At 37.8% G+C, this 19,139-nt stretch overlaps 1 protein-coding gene and 1 non-coding gene across 2 annotated transcripts; both read right to left on the bottom strand.

Moving 5' to 3' along the window:
- Positions 1–190: 190 nt before the first annotated feature.
- LOC145711901 (rap1 GTPase-activating protein 2-like) lies at positions 191–15,474 on the bottom strand. Its single transcript, XM_081789590.1, has 7 exons — positions 15,227–15,474; positions 7,990–8,047; positions 7,429–7,533; positions 3,319–3,549; positions 2,053–2,293; positions 1,537–1,708; positions 191–329 (listed from the first exon to the last, which is right to left on the bottom strand). Exons 1-7 carry the CDS (start codon positions 15,322–15,324, stop codon positions 191–193), a joined length of 1,044 nt encoding a protein of 347 aa, XP_081645716.1. The 5' UTR covers positions 15,325–15,474.
- On the bottom strand, positions 2,387–2,469 carry TRNAL-CAG (transfer RNA leucine (anticodon CAG)). The gene has a single exon. It is a non-coding gene; the product is annotated as a tRNA-Leu (tRNA).
- Positions 15,475–19,139: the final 3,665 nt, after the last annotated feature.

Raw genomic sequence — 19,139 nt, 5'->3', positions numbered from 1 at the left:
GTTAGAAATCAGAACATGATATATTGGTGTTAAATTAATATTTCTGATTTAATATTTGCTGATTCGACGAAAAAATATTTTATGGAAACATCAAGATTTCATTAATCACCTAAAAATTTCTTTTTCATCGTAAAATTTGTCTAAAATTAATTTTTTCTGCCTAAAATTTATTTAACATCGATATATTTTTTCATGAAAACTCATTTTGCGTCAAAAAGTCTATGGATATTGTTATCTTTTTCATGGTCTTTTCAACCCTTTTCCTGTTGTCAAACTTTGTGTATACAGTCTTGTCGCCATCAGTAACTGGAGTAAGTCCGCCGCGGAATCTGAATATAACAAGTTAAGTTAAGATTTAAGTTCAAAAGTTGCATAAGAATCGCTTGAAAATCTTCTAATTTTAACTCCTGACGTGGAGTAATGGGCGAAAAATTACAGTGCGCAGCGAGTTCAGCGAAAATAACGACAGCTGAGTTAAGAAATTCTAGCGGGGCACCGCTGCGTGGACGGGTTAAGGCCCCGCAATTAAACATTAGAAAGGTTCAGAGCATTCTGAGTGGGCTAATTCTGGGTTTAACCCGGCTGCTGGGACACGCAAGGAGGAAAAATACGAGTACTCGTACACAATCACGCGAATATTACGACACATGTTAAATTTTTAAGCCGAAGCCAGACTTATGTTCTCAACGGGTTAAGACTTATGAAAAGAAATCCAGATTGCTTTCTCGAAATGCTTTTCTGAGTTGGCAAAAATAAAGGTTCAACAAAGATGTTTTTCGTGAATAACTAGTCGATCTGATAAAGATTATGGCTTGGTGAAACCAAGAAATAGGATCGTGGCTAGAATCGGAAGTGTATAATTTTAATCTTTCGATAGAAATTTGCTAACAACGCAGTTTAATTCATTTTTAGCATCTAAAATCTTTAATAAATCAATTACTTGTATAAGAATGATATCCTAAGTCAAGCTTATGAAGTATCTTGCCACCATTAATCAGATTCTGCTGTGAGTAACTAACTATTCACAAAGACCATAAAAGTTTTCTAAGAAAGAGAGAACTGATTTTCGTCAAAACGAAATCTTCTGATAAAATTAATCATTAAATACGCGAGGTATTTTGCCGGTGCCACATCTAGCGTTTTTTGGTGGTTACCGGAATATCTAAGGATTTCTTCTTGTTATTCATAAAAAATAAAATTCACTCGAAAACGACCACTTTCCGAACTGGATAACGATATCCTTATTACGCCACGTGGGAAGAGCCTGCCTAGTTCAATTGTTGGATCAATAGCTTGGGAAGCGCATGCACCAACTAGGGCGGCAATTTTCCACGCACTGTAATTTCTAGTCTTTGGTCTGATCTTTGCGGCGAGAATAAGTCTGCTCGGGCGTCCCTTAACCGTTAAACGAAGCTCCTAAGGTCAGCGTGAAATTGAAAGCCTAATTTAGAATACACTGTTTCTTCGTTTTGAACTCTTATGAAAGCATATTTCCGGTTTAGAAGATGGCAAATTCGGGTCACGCTTTTTTCTTACCCAGAATGATCTTTGAGCGAAGTCTCCTCGCCAAGGAAAGAGAGGAACTCTTGGAACGACGCGTTTCCGGAAGAGTTGGAGAGCAGCTCATCTTCAGTTGTTTGCCCAAACTTCTGAAGGAAGACCGCGAATTTGTGATTTTTCTTCGTGTTCGCGTGCTCGTCGAAAGTCACTAAAAGTAAATGTTTTAATAAGCTCAAGAAAATATTTAAAAATCAAGTTAATAACTATCAATTAGTTAGTAAAAATCAACACCATGAAAATCGAACTATTAATCTGGCAAGGACTTGGCATGTTCCAGATCTGATAAGAATTGGAAACAGCTGTTCCTGGGCATAAAATAACTGTGTTAAATCAATCACGAATCCTGACTCAGGATCAAAATAAAATGATTTATGAAAAGAAGATCCTCATTGTAGAATTATTCATTGAATTATATAATTGACGATAAATTATGAAATGCACCAAAACTATTAGTAGACATTTTGACTTCTTCTTCAATAAATGAAATCTTACCGATTCGTTGCCAGGCGTTAATGCATAGAACAGGATTGAATCTGCATCCTTTCGCAGTCAATTGAGGAACTACACTCTTTGCCCATTCTAGCGGTCCACTTGCATCGTTTTGCAGCTTGAATTTTCGTTCAAAGTTTCCATCTCGGCATCTGATGATAACTCGGTACTCTTCTTCTTCGACTTTTACGGAAAGGATGATGGGGCCGTATTCTTCGTCGCGGCCGTAGAAGTTCAAATGCTCCTAAAGGAAAAGTTGAGAGGAGGGATGAGCTCTCTAAAAGAGGCCAAACATATCGTTTTTACAGTAAGATCTGACAGTAAAATGAAAAAAGTATGACAAGAGTGGGATTCGAACCCACGCCCTCAAAGAGGACTGCGACCTGAACGCAGCGCCTTAGACCACTCGGCCATCTTGCCATGGAATCATGGCGAGGATATTAGCGATAAAATCCAATCAAATGAAGGCGCGCTATTTGAATAGGCCGATATGGCGCGGAATTCAAAATTCAAATAAATATCCATAAAAATTTCAAATTTTCTTCACAAAAAACCTTCTCATATAAACATTTTCGATTAAACAATGAGTTAGGAAAGGCTAGGCGCAAATTTTAAAAATTATATTTTTGCACGAAATCGGAAAAAATTATTTTTCTTGAAATAATTCTTGACTCTTGCGAAATGTAAAATAGTTCTAAACTACCGATAAAATGAGCAGCTAGAATTAAGTGTCTACTTAGCTTGCGTAAACGATGGAATGGAACATTTTAGCTGGAATGTCACGAAAAGCAACTCGCTCCGATAAGAGACACCCGGGCAATATTTAAAAATCGGCCAAGCGATAACGTGAACGCAGCCGAAAATAACGCGTAGAGATGTTTTTGCCTAGTTAACTACATTTTTAAGGCAGTTTAGAGTCGTGTGATTTAGAACCTAAAAAATGCACTCGACTCTTTGACAAGCAGTAAGAGAGGCCCAAAATCTGTGAAAGAGGAAGTTAATAGCCTGTCAGAATGTGGATAAGGCTTGCTGGAACTTGTGCCACTTTTCCGAGTAGAGGGGAAGCTCTTGTGATAGGAAAAACAGAATGTGGGACTTCCAAACTCCATTTTCTTATCGAAAATTGAGATTGAATTAACCTATGATAGGCTATAAATTAAAGCCTATAATGGAGGTGGTATCCAATCAAATTTACGCACAATTTTCAAAAAATTAAATTTGGCGCGAAACTTAAAATTGAAAAAAAAAGAAAAGAAAAAGTCTTTTTACCTTTCCAATAAAGTGTTTTCTGTAAGTAATTTCTTCACATTCTTCATCCAATTTTGGCGGTTCTTGGTTCGAAACAGCTTCTAGGAGTTTATCTCCAACCCAAGAGAAGGGGCTTTGATCATGAAATCCGCGAAACCAGAAGTCGTTGAAGCTTGATCTGATCGTCTGTGGGTACGGGCCTCCTAGTCGGAGGACTTCGTTGATGCTTGGGTAGACTGGTTCGGAGAATTCCTGAAAAATGGTTATTTAGCGTTTTTGCTGTATATATAAATGTTTGCGCTAACAAGCGTGGTCTCGAGAGAGTGAAATTGTGCGGCACGTTTGTCCTTCAGTCTGAGAGGATTTGCGGTGCGCAAGAGTACCGACCGGTCCATTCGCGGTCTATTCACCGCGGAAGTCGATAGATTCTAATTTGCTCATAACTATTGCTATTTCGGTAAACGCGCTCAATCAACCCAAAACTATATTTAGAGTCCAATGCCGTGGTTATCGAAATTGTGACTTTCGGGGGCGAGATACTGTCCGAGCTCCAGTAAATTATCAAAGCCTTACTTTCATAAACTATAATTAATGAACTGATAAAAAGTCGATAATGACACTGAAAATTCTAGGCTGTATAATAGTGCTTTATACCGGTATAATCGCTTTATTAAATATTTTCCGCCAATCAAAAGTCTTTTTTTTTCCCACGAGCCAATGAAATTGCCAATTTTCAATTTAAGAATTTCAAAGGGTCATTAGGTCAAATTTGAAAGAGATAGAACCAAAAATCGGGAAAAGCTCAAAAGTCAATAATTTCCGTTACGATTTCGCTACTTTTTTTCATGCGGCTGAACAAGAAACAGATACCCTAAGCGTTTGAGTCTATAATTTCGATGGTTAGTTGAGCGGCCAATCGGTAATAATATGACAGACTCAATTGAAAATTGCAGATGCGGTAATAACTAATAAGGACAGCAATGGATGATTTGTTTGATCAGGTTTGAAGGCTCGTCTAGTGGGCTGAGAAAACAATCAAGCCCTGGCAAAATATCTCAGACGCGAGAAAGACTCTCAAGTCGACGGGTCATTTTTGTCGCGTTACGTGGCATAAAATATTTGAAAACGCTTCAAATTCATGAAAAACAATGCATATCCCAATCACTGAAAAGCTACCAATCAAAGGAAGATATGAAAAACATGAATAAAGCCATAAGAAGGACTGAATCAACAGACTATTGTCAATAGTCTATTGACCCGTGGCTTTTCGTTTAGCCTCCTCGTTATCTAATTGCCGCTGCGGCTATCTGTATCATCTTGCATCTGCTTACGAGAACGTTTCGTTAAATTCTACATCACGTTTTTTAACAAACATAACTTCTTTCGTTAACTCTTACGAGCAAAAGATAGTGCGTAAAAAGAACGAGTACCAGATAATAAACTTCCAGGTGCGGCCCGAGATCGAACATTGTTACGAAGCTCTCTATCATTCCGTTTGGCTCCTTCTCTTGTTCAAAAATTTTGAGGATGAGGAAAATCACGTTGGGAGAATTCAGGAAATGCGCGGTGAGATTACCGGACGAGGGCGATAAAACGAAGAGGCTGCAAAAATCATGAGGCTTAGTGGAAGCTTAAGGCTGCGGCGTCCGATATGCCCGATGTTCTAATCGGCAGAAAATAACGGTAGAATGAAATGGAGGGTGCGTTAAAAAGAGGAAGGAGAGATAAATAGGAACATAAGTTCATTTGAGAACTGTCCTTAAAACAAGAAAAGGCCATTAGAAACGTCTTTTTTGGAAAGAACTGGCCATTTTTCAAGCGTGTTTTTCTCTATGAACTAACATAGCGACACCCTTATTTTATTATATGAAAATATAGACTATTTCTTTCCCTAGTATCATTCAAAAATTAAGTTTGCTAACTAAGTACTCTTATGCAATAAATTGAGTAAAAAACTCTTCGTTCAAGTTTAAGATCAAATAGGCCAAGCCGCTGTGGCAATGTTTTTCTACGTATTCAGTAGTCAGTTGCAGTTTTAGAAAGTCCGGCCGGCTCAATTTTAATGCGCCTAAGATCATCTAGCGCTGTTATTGATATTCTCATCCGAGTATTATATATTGTTGTTGTTACATTATTTGTTTTTGATAATTCTTTGACAGATAGACTGTTTTTCTATCCGGTCAGAAGTAAAGTAAACTAGTAATTCTTCCGGTAATCAAGTTGATTAACTTATTAGCACTTTTAGAGTCAAATTCCTGGTAAGACATTGTTCTATTTCGATGTGTAAATGATTTTTATTTAAAAACTAGTCTAAGTCACGTGAAACATAACAAGATTTGCAAACATTGAACAAAATCCAAGTAAAATTGACGAAGAATTGACATTCTTTCGCAAGCTGTGTGATAGGATTCATTCGACTTGAAAAGGTCGGCCAAATCTTTCCTCAGATGTTTCTTGACACATTTCTAGTCAGAAATCATCCCTCGTTACATGCTTCTTTTAGGATTTCTTACAAAATAAGGGTGTCACTAGAGTAAATTCTGAAACTGAAACCGCGGTAACAGAAGGAAGCTCTAAAATAGGGTAGCTATCTTCAGTACAAGAACTTTAGGTCATTCAGTCTGTCAAGATTTCTTGAGAACCAGGCGCTAGAGAATCATGCAAAGAGCTTCTGCAAGGTGAAACTGCATAATTGGCAGCGTCTAACCTTCTGGAAGTAGACCCTTTCAACCGCGACCGGTTTAGCTCAGCGCGATCCATCATCAAAATTGGACTACCAAAATTGCCAAATAAGTGTTCCCAAATACCCACCTCTCGAGTGGAATGTACTTGTTACGTGAGCAACACAAGTATTAAAAAATGGCTCTTTCAAGCAAGAATTTCTTCTCATAGACGGCTCGTCTAAAGATTCGGCGATGTTTATGTCTAACAGGATAAACTGTGGGTCCTTGTACACAAGCAAAAATTTGCTGAGATTCTCAAGAAACTTTCGACAAGATCCCGAGCTCTCACAAATACGGGATCAAACGATCGTAAGAGGGGTTTTAATCCATTGGATATCGGATTCTCACGCCTTCTATGAAGATTATTTGGGGATTAATTATTCAATTTTAGAATCATCCCTTACCTGCCTAGAATTTTCAAAAATTAGAATTTTCTATAAAAAAGCTCTGTTTATATTCTTAACCCAAAAGAGCACCTGGTCATTTCTTTAGACTTTCTATAAGCTTCTATCTTTATTTAATTATTCGGAACTGTTCTTTAGCCTACGTAGATAACCCTTAAGGGGGAGGTCGTCGAGAAATTTTTTTTCGCTTTTTCAAAATTTTGATTATATTTTTGGATTCCTCGATAAAAAAGGAGTAAATTTGGTTCCTAGCTTTTTCTCAATTTGTAAACTTTTAAATGTAAAATTTTCGATTTTGAGTCTCGAACTTGAAATTTTTTGAAAATTATTATTTGGTGATTTCGTCCAAAAACTATCTGAAACTGATTATTATGGACTAGGCATTGTTTTAAAATGATTTCTGACTAATAATTTAAAAAAATACCAGTTTTTGTGATTTTTGCAGAAATTTCCATGAAAAAATGGGTAAAAATGTCGATTTTGACGAAAATCGAATATTTTTAATCAATAAGAAAATTTTTTTTATGATAGTAACCCTTAATTTTTTGATCGCCGGTTAATTTTTAAGGGTCTAAACTATTTATTAATTATATTTGATGACGAAAAAAAAACTCGGTTTTCGAGATTTTTTGGTCACGAGACGCCCCCACTTCAACCCTGATTTTGAAAAATTTTTCAAAAAAATTTTTTTTTCTGCTTTTCGCCGGTTAATTTTTCAAACCCTTTTCTTTCAATCTGAAAAGTCAGAATTTTCATATCTAATCGGGTTTCTCCGCATTTTTGGTCACAGAAATCCCGATTCTCGTCGACCTCCCCCTTAACTTTTCATGCAAAAACTATCAGTCGAGCAATCTGACTGAAAGCTAGAGGCCAGCTATCTTGACGTTTTTTGCGCAACCGCAGGTGCACCTTGTGTGAGACCTGGACGTCTAACGTCACGATTAGTCTTAAATACTCACTCAAATTAGCAAACGTATATCCTTAATTTTTGATGGCTTCTTTACCTTTTCTGCTTTTTCGTTTCTGTCCCATCCGCCGTGATTGAGTCGCAGAGACTTGTCACGTTGAGTATACTTTGTCGCCAATAATGGCTTCTCGGGTTCGGAAATCTAAAAAGACATTAACACAAGTGACAAGTTTCGAGATAAAAATATTCTTGGGACATTCTTGATTGCTTCTTCTTTCGTGAAACTGAAATCATTATCCTCTTGGCTTCGTTTCCTACTTTGGTTTGCCTCTTAGAGCCTTGGCCTTATCAGAATAACTTAATGTCCCGATTTTGGATCTCCGGTTTCCTTGAGAGAGGATATTTCCAGCCGCAGGTGGGCGAGGAAGGGATAAGTTCAACCGAATTGTAAAAAGGAGTGTAACCCATCTTCTAAATTACATGTGCTCAGAAGTGGGCTCAGGAGAGATAAGTTTGAATTTGGACAAGATCGACTGTCAAATTACTGTCTCAAAGGTCGCAAATGGTTTATACGAATACCAGATTATTTCGTAAAAAACTCCCTAGATCGGGGTTGATATAAGACTTCTTTTTATGTTTTGAAAAGTCTCAAATTTACCTTTTCGGAAACATCATTGCTTGTTGGTGACATTTCATCGTAACTTATTCCAGAATCCCTAAAAAACCAACGTTAATCCCTCTCCCAAAAATTACGATTATTTCGCCGCATTTGAGCAGCTCGACAAGGACGGGCTAAATCGTGAAGTGCAACTTTCGATCTTTTTTTTAAATTGAAATTAGCTGCTTTCGTTTTCCTGTTGGAACGTTTTCATTTCAGATATGGCGGCGCGTGTTGAAAATAACAGTAAGCTCATCCGGGGCAAAATAAACAGGAAAGGGATCAGGACAGATAAAATATTTAGAAAGGATATTTTTAAAAGAGGGACAGGTTCAAGATATGCGCTACGTATCCACATTTTTCGGGAAGAAAAATAACATTTTTTTATTAAAAAAAAACTTTGAAAAAGAACTTGATCCCCAAAAAATGCTCTTCAAGATTGATTGACGGATAAGTACGTGTACAGAAAAGTATCCAAAAAAGGTAGAAATCCATTACTTAGCAGTCGTAGTAGTAATTCTTGCTAAGACAAGTCCGATAATCCGATTCAACAAATGAGCCACTGCTCTAAAACTCAGTCGCTGCTAAAAAAGGTTGAAAGTTTAGCGAGTAAGAGAATTCGCAGTTAGCGCGGATTTCGATTTATTGAAAGCCGCTTGCTCGACTTAAGGAGATCCACGTGACTGTCAGGCCAAGTGTCTCTACGACACATGCGGTGGGTTAAGGGAGGGGCTGAGCAAATTTTCATGTAATCGCACTTTTTAGACATTTTGTTTAAATAGCTCCTTATCCACCAAAATCGTCTCCAGGGGAAAATATATTATAAAACGGAGGATTTTAAGGGTGCTCACCGCACTATCCGCCTTTTGAAATTTAAAAGCAATAAAAGAAAAAAAGTTTATGAAAACATTTTTTCTAAAAAAGCATCAATTTGAGGACTAAAAGTGGCTCAAATTCAATAGAAAAGAGAATGATAAAGAACCATGAAACGCGTTTTCAAGAAAATAAGGCTGGTTGTTTTTGAGAACCGCTCGTTCATTGATAAACTCGTTCTATTTTTATAATTGGTTTTGGAAATTGTTGCCAAGTCCACTAAAAACTATCTTGACAAACACCTTTTTTCAAACTTTTTCAAAAAAATAATTTTACAAAAAGAAGATTCGAAGTTATTTTGTCAAAAATCACAAGAAACTACGGATTCTTCATGCTTAAATAAGGAGGAACGTCTGCTCTACACCAGGATTCAAAGCAATCCCTGACGTAATATAATTTTGCGAGTGTGGTTCCTTTTGGTATTTATTTTCTTTTCCCGACCTTTTCGGTTATTTTCGCTGTAATCCGGCCCCTTTCTAAAAGCGTATTTTTCAATCAAAATCCTGTTCAAAAAAGACCGTTCCATTTTTGGATTCACAATCGCGTTAAATTTAAACAGCGTCTATTCCTAGCCGGTTACATAAAACCGTTCGTCTTTTGAAGGAAACATTACGGTTTATGAGTAAACAAGCGAAAGGAGTTTATTTAGCGACTGAAAGTGGCTAGGGAAGATGATTGGAAAAGTGCGCGAAGATGCACTTATGAGTGGCACTGACGACTTGGCGAGAAAATAAGCCTGATGACACTTACAGTTCAGAGCAACATACCCAACTACAGGTTCCAAAGCTATGTGGATCCTTAATACTGAGTCATCGGGAGTTCAATACTTCTTTGGACAAGATTTTTGGTCGAAAAAGAAACCGACTTTTTCGACAAAAAATCAGGGAAAATTATGGAATAACAAAAAATCCAGCACTTCAAAAAGTCCTTTAATCTCTCTCATGATTTGTATGGCCAATAATAAAATCCAGGATTAGAAATCGGAGAATCCACATCTTAAAATTCTAATCTGCTGACTTTCTCAATTCACCCCCTTATTATCTAAGCTTATTCCCTTCTTTATATTCTACGTCATAATACCATACACTGGAAAGTCCTAAGATACGGAGCGTAAGCGATAAAAACAATCACGTTTTCTTCCGAACCCTTTCCTACTCTTATGAAAGAAAAAAATTGTGCAAGAAAGATCTCCGAGAAAAAGAAAGTTTGCTGCACCTGGCGGAAGCTTTTAGTCGCTCGGCGGGTGAGCGCTCGCTCGAGCCGCACTGATAAGCTTGACACTAATTGATATTATTTCATCAAAGGGGTTTTACTGTAACACTTAGACAAGGGGGCCCACGTTTTCTTTCTACGCGATTGACAGCTGTGGCGAAACAAAAATCGAGCTACTATTTTTCGCTGCGGAGAGACGACCTTACGATTTGAGGTTCCATTATTCGCTCATAGACGGCTTACGGTATTTTTAGTGGTTTTGATACCTATTTGGAAAGAGGAGATTTGATGCAATGACACTTATTTTACCTTTTTGAAAATCAAAGAAAAAAAATTTTGATTCACTAAAAAGTTCCTAAAAAAGGTTGAATTTAAAGCCGCTATTCCAATCTTTGGCGAAGCCGCTTTGCAGCTTCGTTCTTTAAAAAGCCGCAACGCGGCTTTCAGGATGCTGACTCAGGTTTTCTTCACATGTTACCATCGGTAAAAGTTCAGCTAAAAGATTCCTTCATGACTAGTTGTGTCAAGAAAATTGCCAGTCTAGCTGATGCTCTTACTAAAACCTGCACCTGTTTTTTTGAAAAAGAGCACTTTGACTATCTTCTATGATGGATTTTGTACGAGATTTTTGGCGGTTATGTATTCACCGGCTCTTGATCGAGCAAAAATGGAGGATCGAGGAGTGACGCGGTGGGCGGAAATACAGCTCAGTGCGGCGCATTTCCGGATTGAGATTTGAATTTGATTCGGACTTGCTCGTTATAAAACGAGTAGTCACGTGGATCAATTAGAAGAGAGGGGATTATTGTCAAGAGCAGTTGATTACTAATCAAGGGATAGAAAAAAACGTGAAGAAAGTAAGCCATTGATGGTATAATTCTAATTCTAGGGGGTATTTTAAGGGGGTAGACATCATTAATCTCGTTTTTTCTTCTCAGAGAATTTGTTGAGTGACACCCTTATTTTACTGCACTATGAAATCCCATTATTCCGACTGTGGGAAATTCAATCAAGCCTGATTGTTTTGACAATCATTTCTTGAGGTTCATAAATTCCTGCTGAGGCTTCTGTAGAACTCGATTAATTTCGAATTCACGCCACAGAACGCTTTATTGAATAGAACGTAGCAATAAACAAAGCCCAGTTCTGGTACTCTGGCAGAATCTGAGACAAATTAGATCCTCAGAACAAGAAAACAGCTCAAACACAAAATAAATTAATCGGTTGATTACGGGACTAGTTCACTACTAAGATGAACATGAAGAACATGCGTCGTAGTCGAATCAACTCGGAACTGACCACAACTTTCAAATTGAATACCCGGCGAAACGAGTGAATAAAAATTGCTTGTCAAACACGAGGTGAGAAAAGAAAGAGTAAAACGCGAAATGTTTGTCACGCGCGCAGCTGAAAACAGCTGCCTCCAAGAAAACTGGTTGATGGAACTGATGTACGACCCCGCCCTTGCATCAGAATCACTGAAACAATCACCTGCTGGCGGGGGAGACAGAAAGAAAACGTCATCTCTTGTTATTTTCAAAAAATTTGAACAGTTGACTATCACTGACAAAATCGAGAAGCCGCTTGCGGTTTCGAGTTTCAATTTGGAAAAAGCCGCGATTCCCGTGACTTTCTGTTTTTGACTCGAACCCGCAAGCGCCTTTTCCATTCTACTGGCGTTTTAAAATAATTCGATGGGAAAAGTCGAGAAGTCGCTTGCAGCTTCGAGAAAAAATATTGAAAAAGCCGCGCTTCGCGCGTCTTTGTCTTTTTTTTGACTCGAAGCCGCAAGCGGCTTCTCGATTTTTTCTTATTGGAACATTTAAATGCGCCGGAACTGACTTTAAAAAAGGTCACTCACTTTATGAAATCGTCTGGGCAGCGGAGAAGTGGTGAATTTAGCGGTCCAGTCGGTCGCGCTGAGAATTCACGAAACTCCGGCCACGTCTGCCGCACGTCCGTTAGAATACGTCTCAAGTCTTATCGAGACGGGCATCAATGTTCAGATCAGACGCTTATGAAATTACATTCTCTTTCCCTTTCCCGAGTTTCCCAAATTACGCGAAAATGTAGCAGTAATGGTAAACAAACTTTAGAAAGCACTAGAATGTGAACGTCAAATCACTTGATTGATTTCTCAACGATGTGAAAGTTATATTAAAGAAATGAACTCAAAAATTCATCTTTCTAAAATCGAAAGTTTAAAAACATAGCGCGGCTTTTTTTTATTTTCACTTTCTCGAAGCCGCAAGCGGCAATTTTTATTGAAAAATTCGAGCTATTAGAGAAGCAATATTCGGTACTTGACCAATTCTTGCGCGGCACTCTATAAAAGTTTATCTGCCATTTAGTCTAAATCCTGTTTTTTATGCAATTTCGAGCATTTTTTGGGGGATGTTTGGGCAACACTCGAGCGCAAAATTCAGGCGCTGATAACTTTTGAATTGATCGGCTTACACACTTGCCTCTAGAATATTTTTTTTGACAAACGTGCCCAAGATAACGTGAGAATAGTTGACTCCCTTACTAGAGATAATTATTCTCTTAGACAGGATTTACGAAACCAACCTTTTACTACTTATAATTCTTTCTAAATAGGGTTAAGAGCTGGATAATCCAACAATCATAAAACAAGCAATATTCATTCTTCTGTGTCTTCTCTTGATAGAGTCCTTTTTGGTAGTTGATACCCTTAATTTTGCTTCTTTTCATCAAAGCTTTTTCAGGATGCTGACTCAGGTTTTTGCATAAATTGCAAATCTGATTTTAAAAAAGAAGACTTCTAGGGGGTCCCCATTGTTTTTTTTCATGGGGGACCCCCTTAAGAAGACTATTTTTTGATCAAAGAAAAAACTGTAGCTGAAAAATGCGGAGTCTTCGGATGATTCGTTTTTAGCGAAAACAGATGTGTTTATAACTCGCTGGATTTATATTTACGAGGTTCGTTTAAGCCCCAAAGTGTCAGCAAATCCCGTTTTTCGCGCCGTGCTAGAGCTGTTTTTGGCGGAACTTGTATTTCCCCTTAGAAGTCGCCGCCAGATCCAGCACGTGATCTAATCAGCTCGAACGAACGTGTAAACCTTAATCCCAGCTTTAAAAAATATTTTCTAGGGCTTTCGAGTAATTTTTAAAGGAACTAGCGAAACTTTAAAACTAATCTGGTTCTATGCGTCATATTTTAGAGCATCATCGCTGGGCTAGAATTTGATGAAATCATATTTGTACTAGACTTACAGTTACAGTATCTTTTTGAGTCAAAACGCTAGCGACCTTAAAAATCGAAGAAAAGTCGATTGATTCGTCAATTGAAAAAAGAGTCGAAAACAGAATCATTTTCAGACAATTTGGCCCTGAGAAACTTAACCCGTCTGGGCGAAAAAACGGGAAAACATAAAAGACGCTCGGGCCGACAGCCGGGAATCTCCAAGAAATAAAAAAGTCGCACCACGAAGGTAAAATAAACTAGCGCTGGGGGAAGCGATTGATGTGTCCTTTTTCAACTTTTCTGGAATAACTGTATATAAAGATAAGTAAGAATTAATTCTCGCAAATACATAAATGATTTTATCATTATTATCGCGAATTAAATTTGGGTATCACTACTTTGGTTTTTCATTTTAACGATGACTACTGCTGAAATTCAGTACTCATCTTGGACTTTTGAAAAACGCACCACTTTGGCCACATTTTCGTGTCTGTAATTACATCACAGCGCTGTTTTAAAGCTCGTCGATAGTGCTAATAAGCCCAAGTTATACGTTCCTGAGATGTGTCCGGCGGTTCTAGCGCGCGTCAAGACTCCACCGCAGCTCGGACCCAGGCCCAGAATTGAAACCTGCTGAGTTGGAGTTGGGTTAAGCTCATTCTTCACCGGAAACGACGCCGGGCGAAGTCCCGTTTTGTGTATATCCCCTTTTCGTGAATATGGAAACGAAAGAAAAAATGTCTCGAAATTCCGGCTCACGTAAATTTCCGGTTGAAAAAGGGATAACTTTGAAATTTGAAAAACGAACCGGTAATTAACTCAAAGGCAAATTTACGTTTTGGACTTTTACTGAGGAATAGATTAAGGGAAGAGGGGGAGCTCACTCAATGCGAGAGTCTCATTACGAGCTGGAGTCGTGACCCAAGCGACGCTAAGGGGTTAAACTTGAGGAGCACTTAGTTGGATTTATGATTTAACCTGGAATCCAAATATATTTTTTTATAAGAACAGTTTTTTTATTCATTTAATTTTCCGAGGTTGCATATTTTGCGCTTAGAATTGCAATTTGTTGATGGAGTCGATCATAAAGGAATATTTTAAATACAAATTTTAAATAGAAAATAGCATTTTACGGTTTTCAAATCAAGTTCAAGAAAAATTTTGTTCCCAAAATATCTGAATAACAGTCAACAAAGAAGCTCCAACTCACGGGACGCGTCGCTTTGCCCGCTAATTTAACCCCTCCGCGCATGGGAAAACCCCTTTCTCGCGGTGTAAAAGTGTTTGTTTTTGAAATCTGCGAATTCAACCTTCGGGTGTTGATTTATGTTTTGGCTAGTGTTTTGGGGAAGGAACGAGTGGTGGTAGACAGGGTGAGCAAATCAGGGTTAACTCAATTTCCGGTCTAGGAGATACGGTTTCCTGGAGGAAAAATTGGAGCGACTTGTTTTTTGAATGATTTTGAGCAAAAATTCACCCAGAGTATGCAAAAATTTTTTCCTGAGGTTCAAGATAAATAAAACCAGTAAAAATAATAAAATAAGCAAAAAGGAATGAGTTAAATGGTTTCTCAAAATGGCAAAAAGTATAGAAAATTTAAACAAAAAGATCCAATATTTGAAAATAAAAATTTTTATGAAATAAAAATGGGGAGGTGTCTGGAACCGACAAAAAAAATTCGACAAATTTTGCGTGGAAATTTTCAACCAATCAGAAGCCTGGATTCGGCAAACTGGACAATCAGCTGCCGAGTAGCCGCCTACGCAAAATTTGTCGAAATTTTTTTGTCGGTTCCAGAGACCATCCCATAAAAATTAACAAAATAACATTCTCTTCCTCTAATATCCTTTTAAAATCTGTCCTGAAACATCTCAAAAATTCTTCACGTAAGATTTAACCCGTCTTCGTCAGCCTCTCTTCGCGCTATTTCGCGCATATTTTTTATACCTGGCGGAATGGTCCGATGAAATGGACTTTTCCGTCGATTCCGGTTTGTTCTTTTTCCGGAATCGCGGGAATTTCGGTCCCCGCGAGTGGCAAAGCATAACTACGGTTTTTCTACTTTAGTTAAAAAGTACTGATTTCGACAATGTTTCTCTGTTGATCTCTATGGATGAAAATGTCTATGCAAAAAAGCTAAAAGTATAAAAAGCGTTAAAAGCGTGTGTTTTATGAAAGTGCTGAGTACAAATTTCGGTCGATGAGCAAAAACAAAATTTCACGAAAAAATCGGTCGCCAGCGCTGAGCAGCGGTCGTGCGCGCGCTGCTAGCTCACGAGCGCCATCTGAGTCTGGACGAGAGCGCGCGCGCCCGATCGTCACGGGCGAAAGACGCAAACTCTGACAGACTCGTGCCAAGTACTAATCTGGTCATCTATCAGGTGACGTACTCGGAGATGCAGAAAAGGAACAAGAAGATCAAAACGGATACGGGTGGTAGAAGAAAATGGATGAAGTCTGTCTTTTTTAAACCATAGTTTTTTTCGAGCTAAACAAGTTAGGGTTAGGGATTGAAAACCCTTGATTGGGAAGAGTGAATCCCCTTGATATTGGTTTTGTGTCAGGAGGGGGAGGAGGGGGGTCCCAGGCCACAGCCCCGGGGTTAGTTTCAAAGGGTTTCAAGGGGTAGCTCTAATTGTAGCCCCTTCTAGAAAATTTCAATCGGCTAAGTTTAATTAAGAATTAACAGTTTTCGATTGTATAATCTCCGCTATTTTCGGTCTTGTATAAAAATCCATTTTTTGGAACTAAATCATTGCTTGATTGAAAATTCAAAGCTCCGATGCTATTTTTTGAATTAAGCATTTCTAGGCTCTAAATCTGGACTTTTTGTAATGTGAGAAGCTTTTATAAAAACAGTATTCTTAGGAGATAACTTGTTTTATAAACTCAGTGCACAATCTCCCAAATCGCAGTTCAAAATAGACACTCGGAACTTTTCCATCTGATAGCGAATTTGGAAAAGTGCAAAAAAAAACGAATTTGATTTGAGCTTCTTTTTACCGTTTACTGCAGACTGCCAAGATTTCTCAGCAGATTAGGACCATTTTAACGGACCAAAAAGCCTTGATAATGATTAAAAATTCATTGAATATGGAAAAAAGGGATTTTTGCAATCTGGAGGAAACTGAAAAGCGCATTAGGAAAAAATTCAAGCAGCTGATTTTGGTGGACGCTTCGGAATTTCCAGGTTACGAAAAATAGATAATCGCTGAATTTCTGATCAGATAAAAACAAAAGCAGAGAGAAAAGAAAATTAGCTGGAGCATTCCAACGAACGAGGAATGGTGAAAAACGCTTGTTATATAATACCGTAAGTTTTTTTGTTGATGTCATTTCTTTGAAGACATTTTTCTTTGAGCTTCTTTGACAAGTCATAATAATTATTTTTCGCTTTGAAATACAGCTTGAATTTGACCATCCTGACTGATGAATCATCAATTTTCTGGCTGAATACTGTAATTTCCTCGAAAGTACTTCCCTGTAGCTCTGATTTGAAATTGATCTGAATCTCTGAATCAGCAACTCTATAAATCGCAAATCTACGGCTCGCCAAAGCTAGAACCCTAATTTGAGTGAATACTGTTATTTAGACAAGGATTCAAAAAGCACCGCAACGGATCATTACTGTCTCAACCCCGACTGGATTTCGAAAAATTCGAAAATCTGCAAACGTCAAATTCTCATTCATTCTATTGTCTTTTGTCAAAACAATTGTAGCATTTTTCAATGGATTTAGAAACATTTTTCGACTGCTCATTTTCACACCTTTTGGTGCGCAAAGTACTAATGCTATCTAAAAAGCGCATGCACGACATTCTGAACACAACTCGCGACGCTTTCTTACAGGACTCGTTTTGAATTTGCAAATTTTCGGCGAGTTGGACCCTTTTAGAAGAAGAAATAGTTGTCCGATGGAAGTTTGAAATCCTACTGTAGGATCAACACGCAAATAACTGTTTCTATGACAGTTATCTTTTTTTATGCTCTTTCAGATGAGCTCATAAAAAGAGGGGCCATTTTTCGCTCGAAAAATTCTTATTGAATTTCCTCTTAGAATATGTCACGAAAAAAGGGTGTTGTAGATTTTGAAAAACGAGAGATTCCAGTGAGCTATCTTTTTGAATCGGAAACCAATAAACATTTGATGGGGATTAATCAAAAATTAGCGTGTCCAAGCTGCTTGTAGGTAAAGAGCCACTTATATCATTGACAGGCTTTTTAAGAGTGATAACGAAAGAAACGTATAAAGTGTGCCCCAGTTGCCACGACTCAATATCATACGACTATTTTTGCAGACATTGTGCAAAGTTTATTGAACATCGCAAAGATTGGTGCACTTGTGAGCCTTGGACACTGAATGATTGGGTCCTACGCTCCGCGAGATTTAGATGTTTCTACGCTGCATGCAATGCTTCTCTTACATTTGAAGAGTTCTTTGAGCATTATCAACACTGCGATAAAGCACAAGAGGATGATTTTTCCTGTAAGGTCTGTTATACAAAATATAACAAAAATATTCAACACAGATCGTGCATCACAATATGTGGGCATATGTTTTGCTATCCCTGTTTGAACAAATTAAATCCGAGAGTATGCCCAATCTGCAGACAGCCTTATCAAAAGAGCCAAATTTTGAAACTTTACTGACTCTCATTTCTCAATTTCAAACTGTAAAAATGTAATTTCTTCATTTCTGACTCATTCTTATTTGAGAACAATAAAAAGGGAAAGATATAAAAAACAATTTTTGTACGAAAAAGCGCAGCCCAGTAAAATTGGATTCTAGGGCAGTGTTATATCAACAACTGCCCGCGCTGCCACCGAAACATCTCATCATCCCTTTCATTTGAAAGAAAAGCCACTTATAGAATTCAGCGATAACAATTCGGTGAATTCTAAGGGACGAAACCCCGCCCGGACAAAGATTATGCCGTGCATCTTCTCTTCACTGTCGGAAGTTCACTTCTTTGAACTTGATCCATTCTACCGAATACAGAAGCGCAGTTTGCAAGCTTTCTAAATCAGCAGTGATAAACAATAAAGAAAAATTACTGAAAATGATTTCCGGGCGGCCGCAAATCCGTGGCGAAATTCGTTTTTTCCCGATGGATTTTGGCAAGCGCGGTTAAATGCAACAGCAAAAGCCGCAAATCAGATTAATCGCCGCTTTTTATTCCGCCAAAATGTGTAACAAAAAATGCGAAGAGGAAAAATTTGCTCAGCGAAAAAGAATTTTTTCAAAGAGGAGCACTAGTTTGGTCAGGAGATTAACCCGTTGTCCTTATCTTGGATTATTGTCAAAGTGAAAATCGTAATTTTCGGTGAAAAACGACCACTGACCGTAATGAAAAAATCTGCTGAATAATACATAAGTTTAATCACTCGGTATTTCAAGAAAATTTTTCGTGAACCTGTATCGCGTATTTTTACACGAAAACTTCGCCCCCTCGCCGCGTTTCTACCAGCATCTTACAGGTGTCGAGATTAAAGGGTCTGAGAGAGTTGATTTTCCCCAAACAACGAGTTTATTCATTATCAGTTAGGGGGCTCTACTGAGAAAGGTGTGAGTTTTGTCTCTTAAATATTCTTACTTGAATAACTTTCTCAAAAAATAAAAAAAAACAAAAAATAAATTTTGACAAATCATCAAAAAAAAAAGAAAACATGCAATTTACCATTTTGAGTATTTTTTATTTCCCCATTGGGGTTTTGGCAAAACAGGAATGTTTTTATTCTACTATTATTCATTTCAAATGGCAACTCAAGCAAACACAAATTTACTATCAGAAAATTGTCGGTCAAAATAGAAAATTCTAACGGGGCTCAATTTGAATAGCGAATTAAGTTCAAATTATTT

This window comes from Oikopleura dioica, chromosome 1 (genome assembly GCF_907165135.1).
Source record: "Oikopleura dioica chromosome 1, OKI2018_I68_1.0, whole genome shotgun sequence".
Classification (NCBI taxonomy): domain Eukaryota; kingdom Metazoa; phylum Chordata; class Appendicularia; order Copelata; family Oikopleuridae; genus Oikopleura; species Oikopleura dioica.
The sequence above is the reverse complement of the archived record's forward strand: the minus strand, read 5'-3'. Positions and strand labels throughout refer to the sequence as shown.

Coding starts and splice junctions, on each gene's coding strand:
- LOC145711901 (XM_081789590.1), bottom strand. CDS start 15,324: ATGCTTTGCCACTCGCGGGGACCGAAATTCCCGCGATTCCGGAAAAAG. Junction 7,534..7,989: donor GCAATGATGTTTCCGAAAAG/GTAAATTTGAGA, acceptor ATGTCTTTTTAG/ATTTCCGAACCCGAGAAGCC. Junction 1,709..2,052: donor TAACGCCTGGCAACGAATCG/GTAAGATTTCAT, acceptor ATTTACTTTTAG/TGACTTTCGACGAGCACGCG.